The sequence below is a fragment of the Schistocerca americana genome, chromosome 3, assembly GCF_021461395.2.
Source record: "Schistocerca americana isolate TAMUIC-IGC-003095 chromosome 3, iqSchAmer2.1, whole genome shotgun sequence".
Lineage (NCBI taxonomy): Eukaryota > Metazoa > Arthropoda > Insecta > Orthoptera > Acrididae > Schistocerca > Schistocerca americana.
Window position 1 is genome coordinate 855,046,630 of NC_060121.1, and position 23,216 is coordinate 855,069,845.

Genomic DNA, 23,216 nt, shown 5'->3' on the forward strand with positions numbered 1-23,216 from the left:
TAAACGATCATTGACTTGGAATAGTAATGTCTGGCTACTTGGAGACCATTTGCAGCCATTCACGGACTTCATGTTCCTATGACAATGCGCCATGTTACCAGACCACAATTGTTGATGACTGATTTGAAGAAAATTCTGGACATAGTGTTGGAAATGATATGACACCCAGATAGCTCGACATGAATCAAGTTTATGGAACATACTCGAGATGTTAGTTCGTGCACAGAATCGTGCACTGGCAACACTTTTGCAATTATGGATGGCTATAGAGTTAGTATGACTCAATATTTCCGCAGGAGACTTCCAGTGTCTTGTTGAGTCCGTACCAGTTCGAGGTGCGGCACTGCGCCAGCAAAAATGAGCTCCGACACGATATTAGGAGGTATCCTATGACATTTGTTACGTCAGTGTACAAGGATCGTCTCATAATCCTTGTGTGTCTGTACACACTCGAGCTTCTTAGTGCTGTTACAGTCCAGGAATTTTAATTTATTGCTGCACTGCATTTATTGCTCTCAAGGATATGCGCCAATTATTTGTCTGAAATACAATCCACTTGACGACTGTTGACTACGTTGTCCGATGAGCAGTCCATCATATTTACATTTAGAATATGTGATGCGTTCTACGCAGGCGATTCTTCCGTGTATATGTTGAAACAAGTGCAAGTGAGACAGATCGTAACACAATCGCTTTGGCCGTGTGTTGTGGCAGTACATTCAAGAGGATTGATTGGAGTTACCGCCTGCTGTCTCACATATCTAACATCTCTGGGATACGCAAGGGGCTTTGACGATCACGAACACCTATGGTTACTAGCTGCGAAAGTGATCAAGTAAATTTGGGGAGTGCTCCGCGAAGAGAGTTGTGCTTGCGTTGCCGTTTTCGCACTTCGATAAACGTGTTTGTTTTGTGTTAGAAGTAGTGATATAAATTCTTGCGTTTATTGTAAACAGTTCTGGATTGCATTTATCAACGGCTCTGCAATGGCAGGTATAATATTCGTTAGTTACTTCCCAAGTAATGTGTAATGTTACAATGTTATTCTCGTTAGCACCGAGGGCATGTACGTCTTTTACTTATTCACACACGCTCTCACCGTTTCTTAATCTATCTGCCGTGATTCGACATATGTTATTAACGAGTGAGAGGACAGTATGTTTTAAGAAGTGAAATCGTTTCGTGCTGTCTATATATCTAACGATGTTTGTTAAAAGAGACGCAAATTTATGGACAGTACGTATGGACATGAGTGTTTTTTTTTAGTGGTAGTTAAGCTTTCCCTGTATTTTCGTTATCCACACCTATGGGAAAGGAACGACCGAAGGGCACAGTAACAAAACACGTCTGGAATGTTCTTTGTGTTCATTTCTTGCATTATTTTATGTTTCTATTATCATTTGAACTTTGGAAAACCTCGCGAGTGGATACGTCGAACTGACCGCAAAACCATTTTTTACGAGCTTATTTTGTTGATGTTAAGCCCATTAGGGATTACATATCTGGGTGGCCATACGCTCATTAAAAATTTTTCCCCGTAGTTATTTGGTGGAGCTCGCTATCAAGTGTTACTTGGCGGTCGTTAAGCATATATGTGTGTGTATACAACCTTTTCATAACATTTAGTTTCATATTTAATTTTGATGTGTTGAATAATATCTTTTGTCAGTTTCTCATAACAGTACAATTTCAGTTCGTTTAACAGCCAGATGATTTGAGTTTGATTTGTGTTTTTTTTTCGTGTTTAATTTTTAGACGTACTGTGTATCCAATGAAAGTTATATGTAGGAGTGATGTGAATGTTGTTACTGTGAAAGTGCCTCAGGAAACTCACCAGCATTTGAAGTCTTCTACCGCAGACAATAAGGTAAAATCTGAACTTTTAATTTCGCTATGTTACAGTAGGGTATCATAATTTCTCAAATGACAGGAAGTTTGGAACTTGGTATTGTGGTGATACATTGAAAAGAAAATCATTTGATAATCTGCATAGATTTCGTAGTGCTCCGCGTTATTTATTAAAACGGTGTGTAATTTTGTGGAAAACGATGGCTTATTATCGTGTGTAGATAAATTCGCTGCTTGACGTTAGACTGTAATTTTTTGTCCCTATTCAGTGTGCCTTGAGTTACGTTCGTTTGGCATGTGTCATCGCCTCCTAAGCGTACGCCACAGAAAATATTGTGGAAGACTGCAAATGCATATACCTAGGTAGATAACAAAAAGCTGCAAATAAGAGCAAGGGTAGCGTTTATGCCGAGCAAAGGAAATTTGTGATCAGCTGTTCTGGAGCGTCCAGAAGCAGGTCTAGGTTGTAAAACTAAAATCAAATTGTTACTAGTTATTCTACAGTTTCACTGCTAAGTTTTTAATTTGAGGCTCAGTTGTTTTGAAGTGTATTATTCAAGCTTCCTTTGATCATGTTTGCAGTTTATTTTTTATGTTTGTATGTTAACTCTGTATTTGTGTTACTATCAGAAAAGATGCTAATACACTTAATATCTAGTAGTGTAGAAGTGTAAGTTTGATGGTTTGCATATGTCATTAGTGGAAAGTATTATTTTGGTGTCAGAGGCAACTTTGCTTCTAATGCATGCTGCTTGTGTTAATATTTGTGTATGAAACATATGGATAGTGGAACCAGATCTGATACATTGCTGCTGCATGGTGAATGACATTCTAGTTGCTTAATTGGTACAACTTAACATGTAAAACATGATCGCGAAGTAACCCAGTGAACTGTAGAAGGGATGTAGATTCTTAATGTAGGCTACTTGCTTTTGATGGACATTGAGGGAAATCACTTTGGTTAATACTTTTGCCACTGAAATTTTTTTATTCAGAGTCATTGCTTGAAATTCAGATAGCTGCTGCTTTTTCTTTCTTTCAGTAAGGGGAAAACCACATAGTAAATGAATTTTGTCTTTAATCTGATCTCTAGAGTGTGGAATAAGCAGTTCATGTGTTACTTGGCACGTGATTGTCAAGATGGTTTGATTGCGTACATTATACACTACAATCCTTTGTTTTCAGTTTCACAATTGTATTTAAAATTCAGTGTTGTTAATAAATTTTTATGCAATCCACCCAGGCTACATGTAGATCTGCAAATGTTACCACACTATTAACAAAGTTACACATTTTATGGTTTGGTTTCCCAAAATATATGGTCCATCTACTAGAATGATGGTTGTTAAATACGGATTTCATAAACTAGGTGTTGTGAATGATGACTGGCATCCTGTGTATGTTCTTCACAAAGCCAGAAACTGGCATGCATTTCTCAACATTAATTCACGACATTTTTCTCCCAATTGTAATAATGAGACTTTCAGAAAGTGTGATATAGTGCTCAAATAAAAGTTGTTTTTTGTTTAATTGAGGCATTTTCCTTTTCCAGTACTGACATTTTGCTTTTACCACATCAGTTACCTACTTTTATTTAAAATAAAACAACTTCTTAATTTTCAGTTACAGCGCGAGATTGGATTACCCCCTCCCTAAAATCATGGTTGTGGTGATAGCCTGCTTTGTAGGCTAGCCATAGGTTGAAAGGAGGCAGTGTAGTTGCGAGTTGGCAAAGCCAACAAATTTGAATGCCAAATAAAGGTTGTAGTAACAGACTGATATGTAATGTAACCTAACGTCCACGTTCATACCATACATAAACTTTAGCACATTTTTCATCATAAAGCCTAAAGCTGAAATTTAGTTTCAGGAAAACCATAGGCCTATTAGGTAATGGACAAGTCCTCAATGAGCAGGTATTCTGATACATATTATGTCCATATACCATGCATGAAATATAAAAAATGCAGAGGCTGGGGGGGGGGGGGGCTCAGTATGTAGCTTTATCTTAATTTTCCACATTATGTGGACTTGTTTAGCACATCACAGAAAGAAGTATGCTGTGTAGTATTTTGTCATCTGCAAGATGCAAACTTTAAATGTTAAGTCCAACGGGAAACTTTGATGCACTCTGTGTAGGCTGCTTGGGTTTGTCCCAGTAGTTAGATTGCTTTACTCTATGTTTTCATCTAAATTTATTTACATTGTGTGTGTGTAACACATTGAAGGATAATATGTTGAGATCTGTATTGTACTTAGTGCTGTTGACACAATTTAATCTATTAACCATATGGACACAATGTGATTTTTTAGTGTGTTACTTAATTTTGATGACTTCCACAGATGCAATCTTAGATATAACTGCACTTCCTGAGTGATTAAATGTTATACAAAATGTTTTAGCCATTGTGTATCTTTGATCTGTATCCATTGAAAAGTAAAAATTGATAATGGAGAACAAAGAAAGTGCAACAGCTGCTCGAATGTCTCTGTCTTACTGCAAATACAGGGTCAAACGGAACCTAGCAGTACCTATTGTTGCCATCATCCTGTAGCATATTGAGGGTGTGATGTCTGGTGTCATACTTGCACAGATAGAAAGAAACCAGAAGACTGGCAATATTTATTTTGCCTTTATATTAGTTTTTGCAATAGAGATTGTAGTGACAGACTGATCAATAGTGCAGTCCGACTCCTAAGTTAGATTAGAAGGTGACAAGATGGTTGAGAACTAGCCAAGCAGTATTAAACACTTCACTTAATCTCAAGTGTATAGACTTTTCCCGCAGAAAACTTTAATTTGAAATGGAAGTGCCAGTGAATGAGACCCAAGCTCTTCATACATTACTCCTTGTATCTTTTTTTATTATTCCCAGAAATAAAACAATAAACAGAGTTTCTGATATGTTTTTGATCAGTTAGTGGAATATCTGATAATTATATAGGCTATTTCATGCCCGTTATTTGGTCAGTGGCTGTCCATTAATTAAATTCATTTTCACATTTCTAAGAAAAATGTTTATAGAAATTACATTATTTCATTTCAAAGATGAATATTGGATCAGTGAAGTACAGAATCTTTGGGTTCAGTCACAGTCGGAACTTAATGTGCGGTATATGAAAGTTCGCCGAGACCAGATTTGTGTCTGTGCTTATCCTGTTTCTTGTCACCCATTATGTTGTGTTATTGTGAGATCACAACTTCCTATCTCTTCTGATTTTGAGAGTATTGTTTGTGAAAACTGAATTTGCACAAGAGTTTTAAGATATAATGCTGCCATTTATTTGGCATATTAGCCAAATTCTTTGTTTACGTGGATCAGCCAAAAGTTGTTTTTCCAACAATCTCCTTTGACCTGTGACATAACAGCGTAGTGTCATATGATGTCATGGTTGCACCACGTTTTTGAGTCTGTTCATGTTTGTAGACGGTTTGTTGTTGTATTCGGTGGTGCTGTCTTTTGGTGGATGTTTATGTTTCAAAGTTGTTTGTTAGATATGTTCGTGACCCATTTGATGTTGTGAGTCCAGTGTGTTAGGTTGTTATTGGAAGAGATTATGTCAGTTTATTAGTGAGTTACTTTGATTTTCAGTATTGTCACTGAAGGATTTGTGTGTTTGTGTGGATTTATTAGTGGTGTGTTTTATGGATGGAGATTTAATATTTGACTTTCTTTGTCAGTCATGTATGTGGTGCAGAAATTTAGTAGTAGGCTATTGTTTGTTGCTGCAGTCAAGTTCCTACAGTTATATGTGACTGTGGCCTTGCTTGATAAATATTTTTTTGTGGCTTTATTTATAATTATTGTAGTATGTATGGCATTTATGTTTATGTTTGTATATATCGAAATTTGTGGTGGTGAAGGATTGCACAAATTTTGGGGCTTTTCTTGTTAGTGTTTGGTAATCGTGTTGGTTTGTAGGTATTGTGGATATTAGTTTACCATTGTTTGTTAGGTTATGTTTTGTTATTTGCTATGTGAGAGGGTTTTCTTGGTTTTACACTGAACTTGGTTTTACATAGTTGGGGTAAGTGGGAGGTTTTGATAACAGACTTGATAATTTGAGTTAGCTTTGGGTACTGTAGGCCATGTAGGTCTATTGAAATTTGTGATACTGGGTTTTTGAGTTGTGTTTGAGTTCCTGGTATTGTGACCTGGATTTGAACCGTATATGTCGAGAAAAGTTTGCAGAATTTTTTGGTTATGAATGTTGAGACATCCATGTAGTTGATGTTTGGGTTTATGTTTGTTTCAGAATGACATTGTTACTCTTATTGTCGTATATTTAGTTTTGCCCCACCCAAAATCTCCTACTCCCCCATTGTCATGTTAGTTTCATTTATTGCTGGAGTTAAATATATTGGTGTTAATTACTGTTTGTTTGTGGGTGTTATGACTGAGGCAAGGGATACCATATTATATACTTCCGAAATGGGGGTGTCTGCCATCTTGATGACAACACGGGTCAAAACACACATTTGGAATCACAACTTTAAGTATTTCCATTTTTTTGGGCAGTGAAATTATTGTTTCCTTTATATTTTCTGGGACACTTTTAACTTTGGTGTGACATTTGCTGAGCTGTGCTACATGAGCCTATTTAATCTGCATTTCCTTTTGATGCTTTGGTAGTTCCAGCTTCACATCCCTATTTATTGGCTGTTTATCCTTGATTTCTGATGCTGCTTGCCCTGAGATATGCAGGCTAAGTCATTAGAATGGAATTAGTGTTACTCATCTGAAACTACATTTTGATTTCCTCATAGTGCTTGTATCTTTTACATAGTCTTCAACATCTTGTGCCATTTATTTTCAAAAGTTCAGAGGAATACTACTACTACTACTTACACCTAGTGGTAGTTGTAATAATAATGGCAATTTAGTCATCAAAATCTCTCTCTCTCTCTCTCTCTCTCTCTCTCTCTCTCTCTCTCTCTTGTACAGTCATACAGGATTTCTCAGCTTAATACAAAGAAAAATGTAAGTCATATTCTGACAGAGCAGGTGTATGGCCATGGCTTGGAGGAACTATCCTGGCATTTGCCTGTAGTGATCTAGCAAAACCTAAATCAGTATGGCGGAATAAACCATAAGTCTCGAGTCTTCTGAATTGGAAGCTAATTTTTTAATTTGCTGTACATCATTCACTTGCACCTAATGTACTGTGGTCTTATGTTTGCACACACTAGGAACAAGTTGGTTTAATAACTTGAAAAGTTCATTAGTACTTTGACGAGTTATGATGTAAAATATTCAAGTCCACTGATGAGGACTTCCTAATATACCAGAACCCATATACCGTTTTGGCTGAAAGAGAACTGATTCACCGTTTTTGCTGAAAAGAATTATAATAAAAAATTTGCACTAAGCATTACAGTTTTTAAAACTGCACATTCTGGACATTGCTGCACTGTCTTTAACTCTGCAACATTATGTATGATTATTTCCAGATGACCCAAGCAGGAAGAGTACCATGTGTTCCCAAAATAAAGCCCTGCAAGTGTTTTGGTTTATCAGTCAAGGCATCAGTTATTGATTGATTCCCAGCCCATTAAAATTTCATTACTTTCGTACCTCCGAGATGGCTGTGAATATGTGTGTGGCCTTTGGAGTTGCTAGAATTGGTGGATTATGGGAATCGAAAGCAATATTCCATGGAAATAAGTGGCCACTTTTCAATAAGTCACTCTGTCATTTAGATTAGTACTGTGTGTGATGCATAAATTTATGCTATTCAAAAGGAAGGTGAGAAAATAAGTCACACTAGCAGGAAATTAATTACTTGCTCTGAATTTGTGTCCTGTGGTCAATAGTGGGAGCACGTCCAATGAAATGTGATGTCAAACTGAAGCACTTGGTGTATTTGATTTGAAACACATTCTTTCATGTGCAAATGTCTTAATCACTGTTGATAGATATTACAGGTAATCGGTTTTGACTCTAATGAGCCATCATCAGAACCAGTATATTGTTCCTTTCATATCATTATAAAGTGCTCATTAATAGATTGATTTTGAGGTTACCCCAGTGAGTGCTACATGACGACATGTATGGAAAGAAAAGTATACTGTCTCTGATGATGATTAGATTTGAAACTGATTAACTGTCATTTATCCATCAGATACAGTTAGGATATTTGTGAATAAAATAGGTAACGCATCCAATAGGGAACATGATTCAAAACCTGGAAGGTAGCTTTCTTAACATTCAAAACAAAGAGAGGCAAATACTTTTCTGTTGGGTGCCAGGGTATGTGGGAGTTATAAGCAACACTATAGCAGCTGATGAAGGCATAGAGGCATTAGTGGTAGCACTGTTGATCTGATCCTGTCCCTGTGCATGCTCTTATCTCGCTGATAAAGGAGGAAAACTGAGTCAGTGAGAAGACAAATGGTTGAAGGCAATGAACAAGCTACAACCAATAGTATTTGACCGTGGTGCATATCCTTCAAACCACAGAGATGCAGGGAAGTAGCACTCACCAAACCCATAGGAAATTGGCCCGTATCCCACATTCTAACAACCCTACCACAACAAAGGTCAAAATTTAATAATGATTGTGGTGTTGCTCACGCTGCTAAATACTGCATTTTTGGGCAACAACAAAGTTATTATGTGGCAGGTGTCATTAGAGCACAGTTATTAAAGTCATTTCATGTAGCAATGAATAAACTAGGCACTCATCTTTTCGTGTTTCCCACGCTGGTCTCGTTGTAAATCGTCGAAAATCTAGGTGGTGATGATTCCAAGCTCGGATGCAAAGAGGACTAGGTTTTATTCTGCTATGTTCAAAAGTTCTGTAGATGCGCTTCACAAGCCATTCTTGAAGATTAAACCTTTCAAAGTTAGCACAATGGCGATGTAAAAAAATAATCAGCACTCCGAATTTAAGTTACACTTCCTTTTTATTGCAATATCACGTAACACACAAAACATCACTTCACAATACAAAACATACTTGAAAACATCTTCCTCACTGTTAAAGTTCACATTTTATAAGCTGACTACAATATGCGTCTTTCCAACGTGACGTCCAACACTTGACTTTTTCAATGTCCGACTCTAACAACTAACTGCTAACCGGTTACGCGCCCAAAATTCAGAGTTACAAGTACGACAAAGATCATAGTGACAAAAGAAAGAACACACATAAGAATAATATCATTGCAATATAAACATATCGATGTTTCAAAAATGAAATCAAATCTGAATGTTGTCTCAGAAATATGTTAAGTATTCTACAAAAACACAGTAGAACATTGCTGGTATCGAGAAGTTGAGTTGAAGTGCCGTAATGGTTACGTAATTCAAGTACCATTACAACACCTACCTTTAGAGCAAACAATACTTGCAATGTAACATCATCTTTACACTATAGATTTACAGATGCCTTTATTCTTTCTTGAGAAGACGGCACCCACAGATATCTCAGCAATTTGGTATCACTTTTATCTGGTGAGAAAGCAGATGTTGCTAAACTTTTAAAAATTTTGTTGAGATGAACCTCTTTCATAAGTTATCAGGGAAGCAGTTGTAATGTGTACCAGATTGACTCGTCCATTTTTGTACATGGCTCATCTATTTTTGTGAGGAGATCAGTCTGTCACATCATTCTGTATTGCTATTTTAGCTTTGATCTACTCTTATCTTTACCTTTTCCTTTACTTTGCCATTGATGGATTGGCTTGTGTGCCTCAATGATACAGATACCGTACCAAAGTGCAATCACTTCGGAGGGGTATCTGTTTGAGAGGCCAGACAAATGTGTGGTTCCTGAAGAGGGACAGCAGGCTTTTCAGTAGCTGCAGGGGCAGCAGTCTGGATTATTCTAACATTGACCAAAATGGCCTTCCTGTGCTGGGATTGCGAAGTGCTGAAAGCAAGGGGAAACTACACTTGTTACTTTTCCCAAGGGCATGCGGCTCTACTGTAGGATTAAATGATGGTGGCAGCCTTTTGCTTAAAATATTCCAGAGATAAAATAGTCCCCCATTCGGATTTCTGGGTGGGGCTACTCAGGAGGATATCGGCATCAGGAGAAACAAAACTGATGCTTTATGTATCTGAGTGTGGATTGTTAGATCTCTTAATGGTGTGGGTGGGTTAGAAAATTTAAAAAGGGAAATGGATAGGTTGAAGTTCGATGTAGTGAGACTTAGTGAAGCTCAGTGGAAGGAGGAACAGAGCTTTTGGTCAGGTGAATACCAGGTTATAAATATAAAATGAAATAGGAGTAGTGCTGGGGTGGAGTTAATAATGAATAAGAAAATAGTAATGCAGATTACAGCATAGTGAATGCATAATCGTAGCCAAGATAGATATGAAGATCACACCCACCATAGTAGTAAAAGTTTTATATACCAACTTGTTCTGCAGGTAATCAAGAGACTGAAGAAACTATGACAAGATAAAATAATTATTTACATAGTTAATGAAGATGAAAATTTAATTGTAATGGGGATTGGAATTAGATGGTAGGAAAAGGAAGCAAAGGAAAAATTGTAGGTGAATATGGACTGGGGGAAAGGAATGAAAGAGGAAGCTGCCTGTCAGAATTTTGCACAGAGCATAATTTAATCATTGCTAACACTTGGTTTAAGAATCTTGAAGGAAGGTTGTATACATGGAAGAGACCTGGAGACACCTGAAGGTTTCATATCGATTGTACAGTGATAAGACAGAGATTTTGGAACCAGATTTTAAGTTGTAAGACATTTCCAGGGGCAGATATGGACTCTAACCGCAGAACTGTAGATTAAAACTGAAGAAACTGCAAAAGGTAGAAAATTAAGGAGATGGGACCTGGATAAGTTGAAAGAACCAGAGGTGGTTGAGAATTTCAGAGGGAACATTAGATAACAACTGACCAGAACAAGGGAAAGGAATAAAATTCGAGATGAATGGGTAGCTTTAAGAGATGAAATAATGAAGGCAGCAGAGACTCAAATAGGTAAAAAAAAATTAGGTATAGTAGAAACCCTTGGATAACACAGGAGATACTGACTGTATCTGATGATAACAGAAAATATAAAAATGCAATTAAAAGATAATACAAAAGTCTAAAAAATGAGACAGGCAGGAAGTGCAATGGTTAAGCAGGAATGGTTAGAGGACAAATGTAAGGATGTAGAAGCATGTATCACAAGGGAAACGATGGATACTGCCGATGGCATAGTCCATATCAATTCAGGCAGGCTAGGAAAAAATCTTACCTTCATAGGCTCAGATGTTATTGAATTTAGCATTTGTTAAAATGAAGGACTAAGTAAGGAAAACATATTTTTTTTTCTCTCAAAAAAATTTTGGCTCGGAGATAGAGCCATCCAAAGATGACACTGCGAATACCATTTTTAAGATGCGAATTTTGGAAAAAAATTTAAAATGCTGTATCTCTGTAACAGTTCTATATATTTTGTTGGCTTTTTTTGTTTCAAAGATAATTGCTTTATGTTTGCGAAGAAATCCTCCATTTGGACTTGTGTCAAAGTTCTTTTACCACAGCGTTCTTAACTTTTTTCTAATTTATGGATTTTTCTTTTTTTGCAAAAATGCCAATCCATAGACTTTTGTTTTTTTTTCTGTTGATTAGTATCATATTCCCTGAAAAGGAGAGCTACCGCTTTTAGGTTGAACAAGTTTTATAAACAATTGAAATTTTTGCCATACATAAAACCTGTTTTATTACCACATTATCACATAACAGTCTCATAAAAATCAAAACCTAGCCTTATTTAACGTAATTTTAGTTATGAAAGATGAGTAAGAGGCTCATTTTTCAAACATTTAAATGGTTCCTCATCATATGTGAAAGGTCCAAAGACTTAAAGGTTTCAATTTATACAACTTCTGTGCATTCTGTTTTGTACTGAAATTAGCCAGTCAGTGAACTAAAAATGTGTACCACTGCTTCAGTATCTTCCTTTGATATAGTGTGATGCTTTCCTGTTGAACCAATAGGAACTGGAGCACTTAACAGTCTTCAAGACATTGTGAACAGGAAGTTGAACACTGATGGCGTTGTTGCTGTCCTTCAGCTGGAAACCTATAACTAGCAGCTGTCCATGTGGTAGCATAAAGTTCACTACAATTTCATTTAACTCATAACTGGTGTCTATAATCTCTGCAATCCACCAGTCACAGTGACACACACACACACACACACACACACACACACACACACACACCACAATCATCCCTCTTCTCAGGTTGTGAATCTGAATATTATCCTGCTGTTTCTGAGGGGTTGGCTGAACGAACGAAATTTCTTCTTTTTTGTTCTTTAATGTGCATGCCATGAGTTTGCCCACTGTGAGTCCAAAGATGTGTCTTCTGAATTTCTTTCACAGGATTACTTTGTTTGGACCATTCTTCCTTTTTTCTGCTCATGGAATTCTTCAATTTCTTCTTTAGACAAAAGAATGAGGGCTGTGGATGTGTCAGATTTCATGACTCTCATAAAATCCTCAGCATTCTGAATCACAGTTGTACTTGGACTGGAAAGATTGTTTTGTAGCATGGTGCCTCAGCTGGCCTCCTACACCATCACAATGCCCCTTCCTGTGACCAGTAGCACTGTATATCAAGTCAGTTGGCACAAAGTACTTACTCAGTTCAAACAGCTGGTAACGATTTTTAAAATGTCTAGGAGCACCATCAGAAATAATGATGATCTTCTCTGTCCCTGTTTGCAGTTGAAGAATTTTGCACATTGGTAGCAAAGCATGTGCCGAGTCATGTCCTGCGCCATCACTTATAACTGCAGCACTTGTGGTCTTGTTTTGAAAATATGTCACTACTGTAAAAATTGTAATTTGGTCATTACTCCGATTATACCCTTGTACTTCTTCTGGGAGAATTACAGACCAGTTTTTAGCAAATTCAAAGTAAAACACTAAACATAGTTCTTCAGCCTGTACACACCCTTTCACTTCTGCAATGTGTTGTTGTTTCAGTTTCTTCAGATGCTGATGTGTTACTGCTTTCACTGACCACTTACTAAATTCATCAATGAAACTGTCAAAGGCAACAGTTTTCTTGATTAGTTTATTTTCCTCCCTTGTCACATATGTAATTTCTGCAGAGTTATCTGCTGTTTCTTCCAGACCAAGTGTCTGTAAAGACAGTCTTCCCTTTCCAGGGCAGTCACCACATTCTTGAAACAACCAAGTCTCTCGCTTTACATCACAGACTACTAATGACTTCATACTCCCAACCAAGGTGTCGTAGGTCAAGTGCCCTAGTAAGTTCTTTAAAGCTACCCCATGAAGTTCAAAATTTGCACAGTACACACACGAACAGACATCTCTAGGTGGGTGTGGAACTACCCACTTAGGTCGTAGTGCATAAGATTTTGATCTTCCAAAATGTGAAGTTGTATAGTTGCTTTTATAAATTGCAAAAGTTTCTTTAATACTGCAAGTCATGTACCTCTTCACTTTCACAACTTTGTGACCTTCAACTGTTACAGTTATAGTATCTTTTTTGTTGGCACTCTGGCGAGAACAGTCCCATTTATCTTCCAGATAAAATAACTACACTATTTGAACTTGAGCTGCTTCTACAGGGTGACTGTAATAGGGATCTGATCTTAAGACTCCTTTTACAGATTTCACATTTCTTGATTTGTCTACCATGTACTTTGATACTGATGGAATGTAGTTCAGAATTGTTTTCTTTGAAAATGTCTCTGGAATAATAGTTAAAACTGGCACCTTTTCACTTTAGGATGCACATTATTCAACTGCTGAATTGATGTTTGTGAAAAATTCCTGGAAAGAGGTGCAAGAGTACTTTGGTTCATTTTCTTCTGAAGATGGAATTTCTACTTTGAAGAGAGTGGTCAGTTTTGCTGCAGTGTATTTATCACAGTCTAACATAACAGTCATGACACTCACTGCTGTAAAAATTGTTACCGTTTGACAGATGGAGCGACACTAGCGCTCCAAGCGGAGAGTAAGGTGAACATCAGACGCGTAGTAAGCATAATGTTTGTTTTCCAACCATTTCCTATGTAATTTACGAAATATTTGAGTTATTTTCTTGCCTCCAGTGGTTTGTTTAGTATCAGAAGGTATATGTGTTCTAAAAATGATTCCAAAATAAGGGCAAGTATGGACAAAAACCATGAATCGAGTGGCAAGCTACAACACATTCGTGAAGAAACACCTGTGACGTTGGATAGAATTGCAGTTTACCACATTTATATCAAAAGAATATAAACACACAGATTCGCACGTAAGCAGCACAGATATGTTCCTCTACATGCAATAGCGATGGACAGCTCATTTATCGTTCTGTAGACCTACTGTGTCTGTCACTGTCGCCTGTTGCCACAAGTACGACCTTCATCTTTATATTCTAATAAGTTGGACAAGTAACTGCCAAACAGTGGGAGAAATATGTTGAAAACATTATAATGAGCTGATTACATTACATTTCACGCAAAACCAAATATTTGAATAATTTTCAGACAATCTGTCAGTGAACAAGGTGCTAACAAAATAATGTCATCACACGAAGGAAGCAAGGAAAATTAAGTGACTAATAACAGAAGTGAATGAAATACGTACTAAACATTACGCTTTTGTAAGACACGAATAACTGCACTTAATCTAACCACTTTATCGTCAAAGCAGGTCTGTGTTGACGATTCACACGAATCTGACACTGATCCATGGAGAGTTGATCTGGCTGCTTCTGTGTCGTAGGACTGTTTTACAGCTTTAGATAGATTGCCGAATCTTTGTGGCAGTTTCCCCTTCATCGTCAGTTGAGGTGGCTTATTTGGGATGTCAAACAGCGTGGGTACTGCATTCCACACGAGTTTATTATTGCCTGCGTTCATGAACTGGTTTTGTTCGAAATGTAGTGAACTAAACCTAATATTATTATACAGGTAAGCTTGGTCTTTTTTCAAAAGGTATTCTCGTCTGCTATTAACTAGCCATTTTCTGCTCCTAAAACGAAACATTAATCATTGCACACATGTATTTTGCAAGTGAATCCTGACGATTCAGTTTAGTAACATGATAGTATATATCTGTCAGGATCCTTAGGAAACCTAAAAAAAGACAGCTGTGGTGTCTTCTACCTATTGTTGCTGCAATTTATTGTGCCACAAATGCTCCCACTTGTAAAAACCATCGTATAAATCAAAATAAACAACCACTATTCGCTTTCACGATCGCGCCCAATTCACAGTTTAAGTTACTGACCGCTTGGGGCGCTGCTGGCGCGGTAGGCAACAAAATCGAGGCGAAGTGTCACAACTGTTATGTTAGACTGTGGTATTTATCCATAGTTTTAGTAATTTCTCTGTACTTTCTTGATGCATAGAGCTTATGACTCAACTTCACTGATCACGGTTTCTTAACAGGACTAACACCTACTTCAGTTGACTGATTGAGGGTATTTAATTTTTCCTCTGTTGATGCAAAATTGCATTATCTGCACCACAGGAGGCTTCATCTTGTTCAGATACTATCATTGTTGTTATGCTGTTAAAACATTTAAAACACAAGAAGTCGTCACTGGAAACATCTTCACTTTCAAACACAGTCTTCGGATGAGAACACTTATTTCCATCCTGAGCAAAGTCTGTTATTTTGTTTGTCTTATTTATCACTCTTTTTATGGATATATAAATAGTCAGCACACTTCACTCTCCTGTGGCCCCAGTCAGAAGACATTTCAAACAGTCCTTTTCACAAAACACACTGCAACTGTGTGTCAACTGGCAATTTCCTCACGAAAACACAGAACTCACTGGATGATCTCAGATTTCTTAGAAGCCTCTTCAGTAAACAATTTAGCACTGAACAACTATAATACAGAAACCTGCGATGAACAACCACGACAAAGAAACTGACAAGAAACTACAACAAACTGTAAGAGATAACTGCAACAACGAAAAAAAAGAAACAACTTCAGTGAAGGCATACACTACCCTTGAAAGTTAAAAAATGGTTTTTTAAAATAAAACTTATCCAACTTAAAAGTAGAAGCTCTCCTTTACAGAGAATGTAGTACTACATGGTACTAATCAACAGAAAAAATTCTAACTTCTCTGGATGGGCATTTTTGAAAAAAAAATGTAAATTATAAAAAAAATTCAAAAGGCGACAGGAAAGGAACTTCGACAGATATGTTAAAACAGAGGATACCATTGTAATCATAAAGCAATTATCTGTCAAATAAAAGAAACTGTAACTAAATATCTAGAACTGTTACAGAGATACAGAATTAAAATTTTTTTTCTGAAATTCGCATCTTCATAATGGTGTTCGCAGTGTCATCATTGGAGGCCTGCATTTTGGGGCAGGAATTTTTTTGGCGAAAAAAAAAAAGAAAAAAAAAAAAATCATGTTCCATACTTACTCCTGAATTTTAACATATGCTAAAGTCAATAACATCAGGGACTATGAAGGTAACCTTCCTGCCTGAAGTGATACGGATTAGCCCCACAGAAAATTGAAGTGACCTTTGGAGAAAAGAGAAGCACCTGTTGAATATCAAGAGCTCAGATGGAAAACCTGTCCTAAGTGACAAAGGGAAAACTAAAAGGTGGAAAGAGATGAACTCTCAGGTAATATTATAGAAATGGAAGAGGGTGGAGATGAAGAGGAGATGGGGGACATGAAGCTGCAAGGAGAATTTGACAGAGCGCTGATTGATGTAAGTCAAAACAAGGTCCTAGGAGTAGATGACATTCAGTCAGACTTACTGATAGTCACGGGAGAGCAAGCCATGATAAAATTCTTTCATCTGGTGTGTAAGATTCATGAGACAGGTGAATTACTTTCATACCTCAAGGAAAATGTAGTAATTCCAATTCCAAAGAAAGCAGGTGCTGACAGGTGTGAATGTTATCAAACCATCAGTTTGATAAGTCGTGGTTGCGAGATACTAACACGAATTCTTTACAGAAGAATGGAAAAACTGGTAGAAGCTGACATTAGGGAAGATTGGTTTGGATTCCGAAGAAATGTGGATACACATGAGGCAATACTGACCCTACGACTTGTCTTAGAACAAGAGATAGGTTAAGGAAAGGCAAATGTATGTTTATAGCATTTGTAGATTTGGAGAAAATTTTTGACAATGTTGACTGAAGTACTCTGAAATTCTGAAGGTGGCAGGTGTAAAATACAGGCCATGAAAGGCTGTTTACAACTTGTACAGAAATCAGAAGGCAGTTAGTTATAAGAACTGAGAGGCGTGAAGTGGAAGCAGTGATTGAGAAGGGAGTGAGATAGGGTTGTAGCTTATTCACATTGTTATTCACTCTGTAATTTGAGAAAGCAGTAATGGAACCCAAAGAAAAATTTGGAGAAGGAATTGAAGTTGAGGGAGAAGAAATAAAAGCTTTGATGCTTGCTGATGACATCATATTTCTGTCAAAGGCAGCAAATGACTTGGAAGAGTGGTTGAACAGAATGGACATGAAAGGTGGGTATAAGATCTACAACAACAAAATCAAAACAAAAATAATGGAATGTAGTCGAATTAATCAGGTGATGCTGAGGGAATTACATTACAAAATGAGGCACTTAAAGTAGTAGATGAGTTTTGTTATTTGGACAGCAGAATAACTGATGATGTCCGATGTAGAGATGATATAGTGTGGGCTGACAATGGAAAGAGCAGCGTTTGTGAAGAAAAGAAACTTATTAAGATTGAATATAGATTTAAGTGTTAGGAATTCTTTTTTGAAAGTGTCCGCCTGCTTAACTGAGTGGTAACATGTTTGCCTATGGTGCAGTGGACCCGGGTTTGATTCCCAGCTGGGATGGAAATTTTCTCCACTTGTAGACTGCGTGTTGTATTGTCCTCATCATCACAGACATGCAAGTCACCTATTGTGGTGTCACCTGAAATAAGGCTTGCAACCCGGCAGTCAAACTTCTCTGGCTGGGGCATCCCGACCATCAATGGCGCACAATCTTTTTTCTTTTTTTTTTTTTCTATGGAGTGTAGCCATGTATGGAACTGAAACGTGGACAGTAAACAGTTTAGACCAAAAGAGAAGAGAAGTTTTTGAAGTTTGGTGCTGTAGAAGAATGCTGAAGATCAGATGGGTAGATCATGTAGCTAATGAGTAGGTATTGAATAGAATTAGGAAAAAGGGAAATTTGTGTCTCAACATGACTAGAAGACGGGACTAGTAGATAGGATACATTCTGAGTGAACAAGGGATCACCAGTTTAGTATTGGAGAGAAGTGAGGTAGGTAAAAATCGTAGAGGGAGACCAAGAAACGAATGCGCTAAGCAGATTCAGAAGGATGTAGGTTGCAGTAGTTATTCAGAGATGATGAGGCTTGCACAGGATAGAGGAGCATGGAGAGCTGCATCAAAGTGGGCTTCAGACTGAAGACCTCATCAGCAACATCTTTACCCACTTTTACCATGAATTTTATTTATTACATATTAATGTATGTTTGGGTGTACTGTCAGTCGTTATCAAACTGGTTTTAATGTGTGTCTGTGCAATGTCCTCAGTATGTTTGTTTGTGAATAATGTCTGTTTACACCATTAAATTCTTATTCAGCAAGAGTGTTGATAATCATGGCATTGAGCACCTCAAAATCACCACCATTAATAATAATAGTAATAATAATAGGTAGTACTGTGAATGCAAAATGTGTTAATTTGACTGTTAACAATGGTTGTATTTTATTATTTGGAAATATTGTGTTTTTCGTGTGGAATGATTCTGGAAATCTGTGGAAAACATCAAACAAGAAAATAAATGAAAAGGTATATAAGCTATCTTTTGAAGATCATTACCATAATCGTAACTGTCGGGAGATAAAAATTTTGACTTTCTGTTCCCCGCAGATCTCTCTCCATTCATAACTTGGGTTTTCTACCCCCATTGTCCTTTCCATGCCTCATTCAAACTAAAATAGCTGCCTTTGTCATTTCTCCAGAGGAACATTTCCACTTTCTGCTTGAGTGCAGAATAACAGTAGTATACGGTGTGCATTAGTATTTTCATATTGTCAGACAGTAGTTGGTATTCATTTGGTCAGCAATGACAGACTGTTGCTTCAGTTTAATATTGTGAGTACTCCATGTATCACTCATTAATAAAGCAAATAGTTTATAATGTGTAATTCACGTGGCTTGCCATAAACACTGACAAATCTGAATGTATAGTTTGTATATGAGACTCTGCATAATTTATGATACATTTTGGTAGGTGCCTGAAGTCATATTTGATATCGTGCTGCCCTAATATCTGCCAAACCATACTCGAAATCAACCCAAGGAATACGAGATGGCACCATCCTTTAGTTGTCTTAATTTGTAGAGCTTACAGTTGGCAGTTTGCGTTCTGGGTGGTATAATTTTGTAAAATCAGTAACATTTTCCTTTTGTGTATTGTGTAGATACTTCAAGTCGGTAGAAGGATTTTTGTCCAGCACAAACCCTGCTATGTACACCAAAGTATTGAGAATTGTAATGTTGTGTTTGATGTGAAACACATCTTGCTGTTGGGGCTAATGACCCTGAGACTGGCAGAGTGGCATCTGTTAACATCTTTAGAGAACTCAACATATTTAGGAATTAAGGAGATCACTCACCAAATAGTGGAGGCATTGAGTTGTCCCATAGGCTTACAAAAAGAATGAAAACTTTGCTAGCTTTTGGAAGAGAGCCTTTGATGAGCTAGAGAATGTACAGACACACACACACACACACACACACACACACACACACACACACACACACCAAAGCTACCTTCAGGAAAATTTCTACTCTTCTAAAGCTCCCAAAGTTGTTAGCGATGCAGTTGTGAAGTAGAAACACTGAGGAACAGCCGAAGCTAAACCAGGACCAGGCGGACCTCATGTACTGACAGACAGGGAACATTAGGAAGGATTGATGTAGAAAATCACAAGAAATCAACCGAAGGAATCACTTGTAAGTTCCAAAGTGCTACCAGCAGTTCAGCTAGCACAAGGACCATGCATAGAAAGTTAAAAGGAATAGGGAACAATGATTGAGCAGCTTCTCATAAACCACACATTCCTACAGTCAGCACTGAAAGACAACATGAGATGGTATAAAGAATGACTCCACTAGAAACAAGATTGTACTCTGTGGCAATCTCCTGATGGAAGTGTTTGGGTTTGGGCATGCATGGAGAACATTACCTGCTTATGGACAATAACATTCTGAAGTGTGTGGTCCTGCTTAGTCTCAACATGAACTCAGTGGAATGCCTTTGGGATGAGTTAGAATGTCAGCTTCACTCCAAACCTCAGCGACCAGCTTCACCACTTTCTTTGGTTTTGGCTTATTTGGAAAAGGGGGTGCCAGTCTTCCACACACATTTGGACACCTCATTGAAGTGTTTCCAGCAGAGTTCAAGATTTTATAAAGGCAAATTGTGGACACACTGCATATTTTTGATCAGATGTGTATATTGTGCCACCTGGACACAGATTCTGGGATTGCAGTTCAGCTGATGGTCTGAGGTGGGGATTGTGATGGGTGGGGTGGTTAGAGAGAGAGAGAGAGAGAGAGAGAGAGAGAGAGAGAGAGAGAGAGAGAGAGAGATGGGAAGTGGGAGGGGTTTGGGGACAGGTAGCTAGTGGCTTGGAGGGGAAGGCTACAGGCTTGGAGGATGGGAGGGGGGGCTAGGAGGAGGCAGGTTCATGGGGTAAACTTGCAACACAGGGGCCATTGGAGATGGTGAGCTGCAGCGCACCATGTGTTACCTATTTGTACTCTAGGTTATCAGAGGATTTCTTCCGAAAGCTAGCAAAGTTTTCATCCCTTTTTGTGTACCTGTCGACAGAAGCAATGTGTCTGGTATTTGGTCTTAAATTGTTGACCTTCTGCCCGAACTTTCCTTACTAAATTTAGAATTCCACTAAATAGGTTCTTTGTGGCTGACTTCCTGTATTCTGAGTCCTTCCTGTCTAAACATACCTCATTCATCTCTTCCTGTCTGTTTTGAGATTTGGAATATTGTCTGTTCTTCAGGATTCTGTTTTATTTTATCTGCAGTAGTGGGCAGTGAGATACTGGCCACAGTTAGAAGTCCTGTGTAGTGCTCACTAGACAATGTCCCTGTTTTCTGCTCAACCTGAAACATTGAGACCATCGCACAACGAATGCAACTCATTGTTAAAAGATTGGAGAAATGGGCAGACAGTAGCTGTATAAAGTTATCTCCAGAGTGAACAGTTGGTATGGAATTGAACTACCCATAAAGTTTTTACTGAAATTGAACTTAAACTGAGGGACAGTGGTCTCATTTTTAAAAATTTGCTGTGGCATCTAGGCCTCATTTCATACAAAGTGTGATAAAAAAAACAGGAATTTTTTAAATATATGGGCAAATTTTTTTAAATTGTTGGTACACATGTTTGCATTTTCAGCTGTTTTGAATATTTATTTTATTGTTGATTGTCGGAAAGTTATACGTGTTTTGAAGAGCTTGGTGAATTTACTTTTGAAAAAGATGGATCAAAGAATTACATTCAATGGACTGCATTTGAAATATTGACTGTGGCTTTTGGTGAATCTAGTATGATTAAGATAAAGGTTTATGAGTGGTATAAACATTCAAAGAGTGTTGAGAAGATATTGAAGATGACGAGCACCCTGGACACCCAAGCACATCAATTACTGGTGACAGTGTGGAAGAAGTAAAGAAAATCATGATCGGAGAGGATTGCTGCTGATTTTGGCATGTCCCTGACTCACGCCAAGTAATTTTTTGAATGTTTTGAGCATGAAACATGTAGCAGCAAAGTTTGTTCCGAAATTTCGACCAAAAATGATGTTGCGCAGACATTGCTCAGGACCTGCTGAATGAAGTCGACAACAATCCTAAACTTGTAAAGAAGATTGTGACATGTGACAAACAGGGGTATATTGGTATGATGATGAAACTAAGTCCCAGTTGTCCCAGTGGAACGTGTCAAACAAAAAAAAAAAAAAAAAAAAAAATCAACAAGTTAGGTCACATGAAGGCTATTCTCACTGTTGTAGTCAATTACCATGGGATAGTGTACCATGAGTTCATGCCTTATGGTTGTATGGTCAATAAGGTGTACTACCTGGAAGTTATATGCAGTTTGCATGAAGTAACCTGAAGAAAAAGACCAGAACTGCGGTAAAACCAGTCGTGGAAACAGCATCGCGATAATGCTTCTGCTCACACCTCAGTGTGTGTGCATAATTTTTTGGCAAAAAAACAAAACTGTTATGTTGCCTCAGCTATCATATTCGTAGGGCATGGCTCCATGTGACTTCTTTCTATTGCCGAGGCTGAAGAGAACCATGAAAGGACGTCATTTTGCCACCATTAATGAGATACAAACAGAATTGCTGAAGGAGCTGAACACCATAATGAAAATGGAGTTCCAGAAATGCTTACAAGATTGGAAAAAGTGTTGGCACAATAGTGTTACATCTGAGGGAATTACTTTTAAGGGGACAAAGTTGATATTGTTGAATAAATAAAGATTCGTCAATAAAAACAAAAATTTGCTTTACTCTTTGATCACACCTCTTACATGTTACTGCTCCTGAAGAAGGTATTCAAAGAATTTTGTAATACCTTAGCCACGGATCATAAGGATAAAACTCTCTTGTAAGAGTTTCACTACACCATTTTGTGGTGCCAGCTTATCATGTTATGTAGCATTGGGGGAGATAATACAAACTTGACTGACTCATTTAATGGAGACCTGGGTATTAGTGATCAGTTGCTATGGGTTCCGTAGGAATGTAGAGAAGCTTGGATGATCTCTTCTGACTAAGACACAAAGGATATTTCAGATTACCCAAGTAGTCAACAACAGGCGTTCATATTGTGCCTTGGGCAGGTATGTGCTGAGCAAAGTTGTGGAGGGATGGGAGGTCCCTATGGTGTTTTGACAGCTGTGTTAGAAAGGTGTCCTCAGACCAAAGATAGCTTCACTACAAATTGTCAAATGCTTGAAAATGAATAAAAATTTGATGAAGCCTAATTTATCATAATGAGAATCATTTATGAAGCAATCAACAATATGAAAGTAAAAGTATGTCTACCAATCAAACAGCAAATCCTAGGAAGTTTTGATCTTATAATATGTCAGTAAACATATCACAGCCATATGTCCAGACACTCTGTGACCATAATATTATCGAAACAGAGGATGACAAAGAGAAGTCTGAAATACTAAATTTCTTTCTTCAAAATTGTTTTACTGAGGTGGATAGTACTGTCAACCTTCCTTTCAGTGATTACAAAAATATCAAATGACAGATGTTGCAATTAATGACTGTGGGGTAGAAAAGCAACAAAAATCACTGAACAAATGGAAAGAAACTGATCTGATTGTTACATGATTCTATATACAGT

At 37.6% G+C, this 23,216-nt stretch overlaps 1 protein-coding gene across 5 annotated transcripts in view; it reads left to right on the plus strand.

Moving 5' to 3' along the window:
• The first annotated feature begins 772 nt into the window (after window positions 1-772).
• Window positions 773-23,216, plus strand: part of LOC124606662 (CCR4-NOT transcription complex subunit 7) — a 129,438-nt gene continuing 106,994 nt past the window's right edge. The window contains exons 1-2 of one of the 5 annotated variants that reach the window (XM_047138669.1): window positions 773-993; window positions 1,756-1,867. In XM_047138669.1, the coding sequence (XP_046994625.1) occupies window positions 1,772-1,867 (96 nt within the window). In that variant the 5' untranslated portion in view covers window positions 773-993; window positions 1,756-1,771. Of the gene's footprint in view, window positions 994-1,755; window positions 1,868-23,216 lie in introns of those variants that run through there. The other 4 variants (XM_047138670.1, XM_047138673.1, XM_047138671.1 and 1 more) reach the window with 4 other exon arrangements.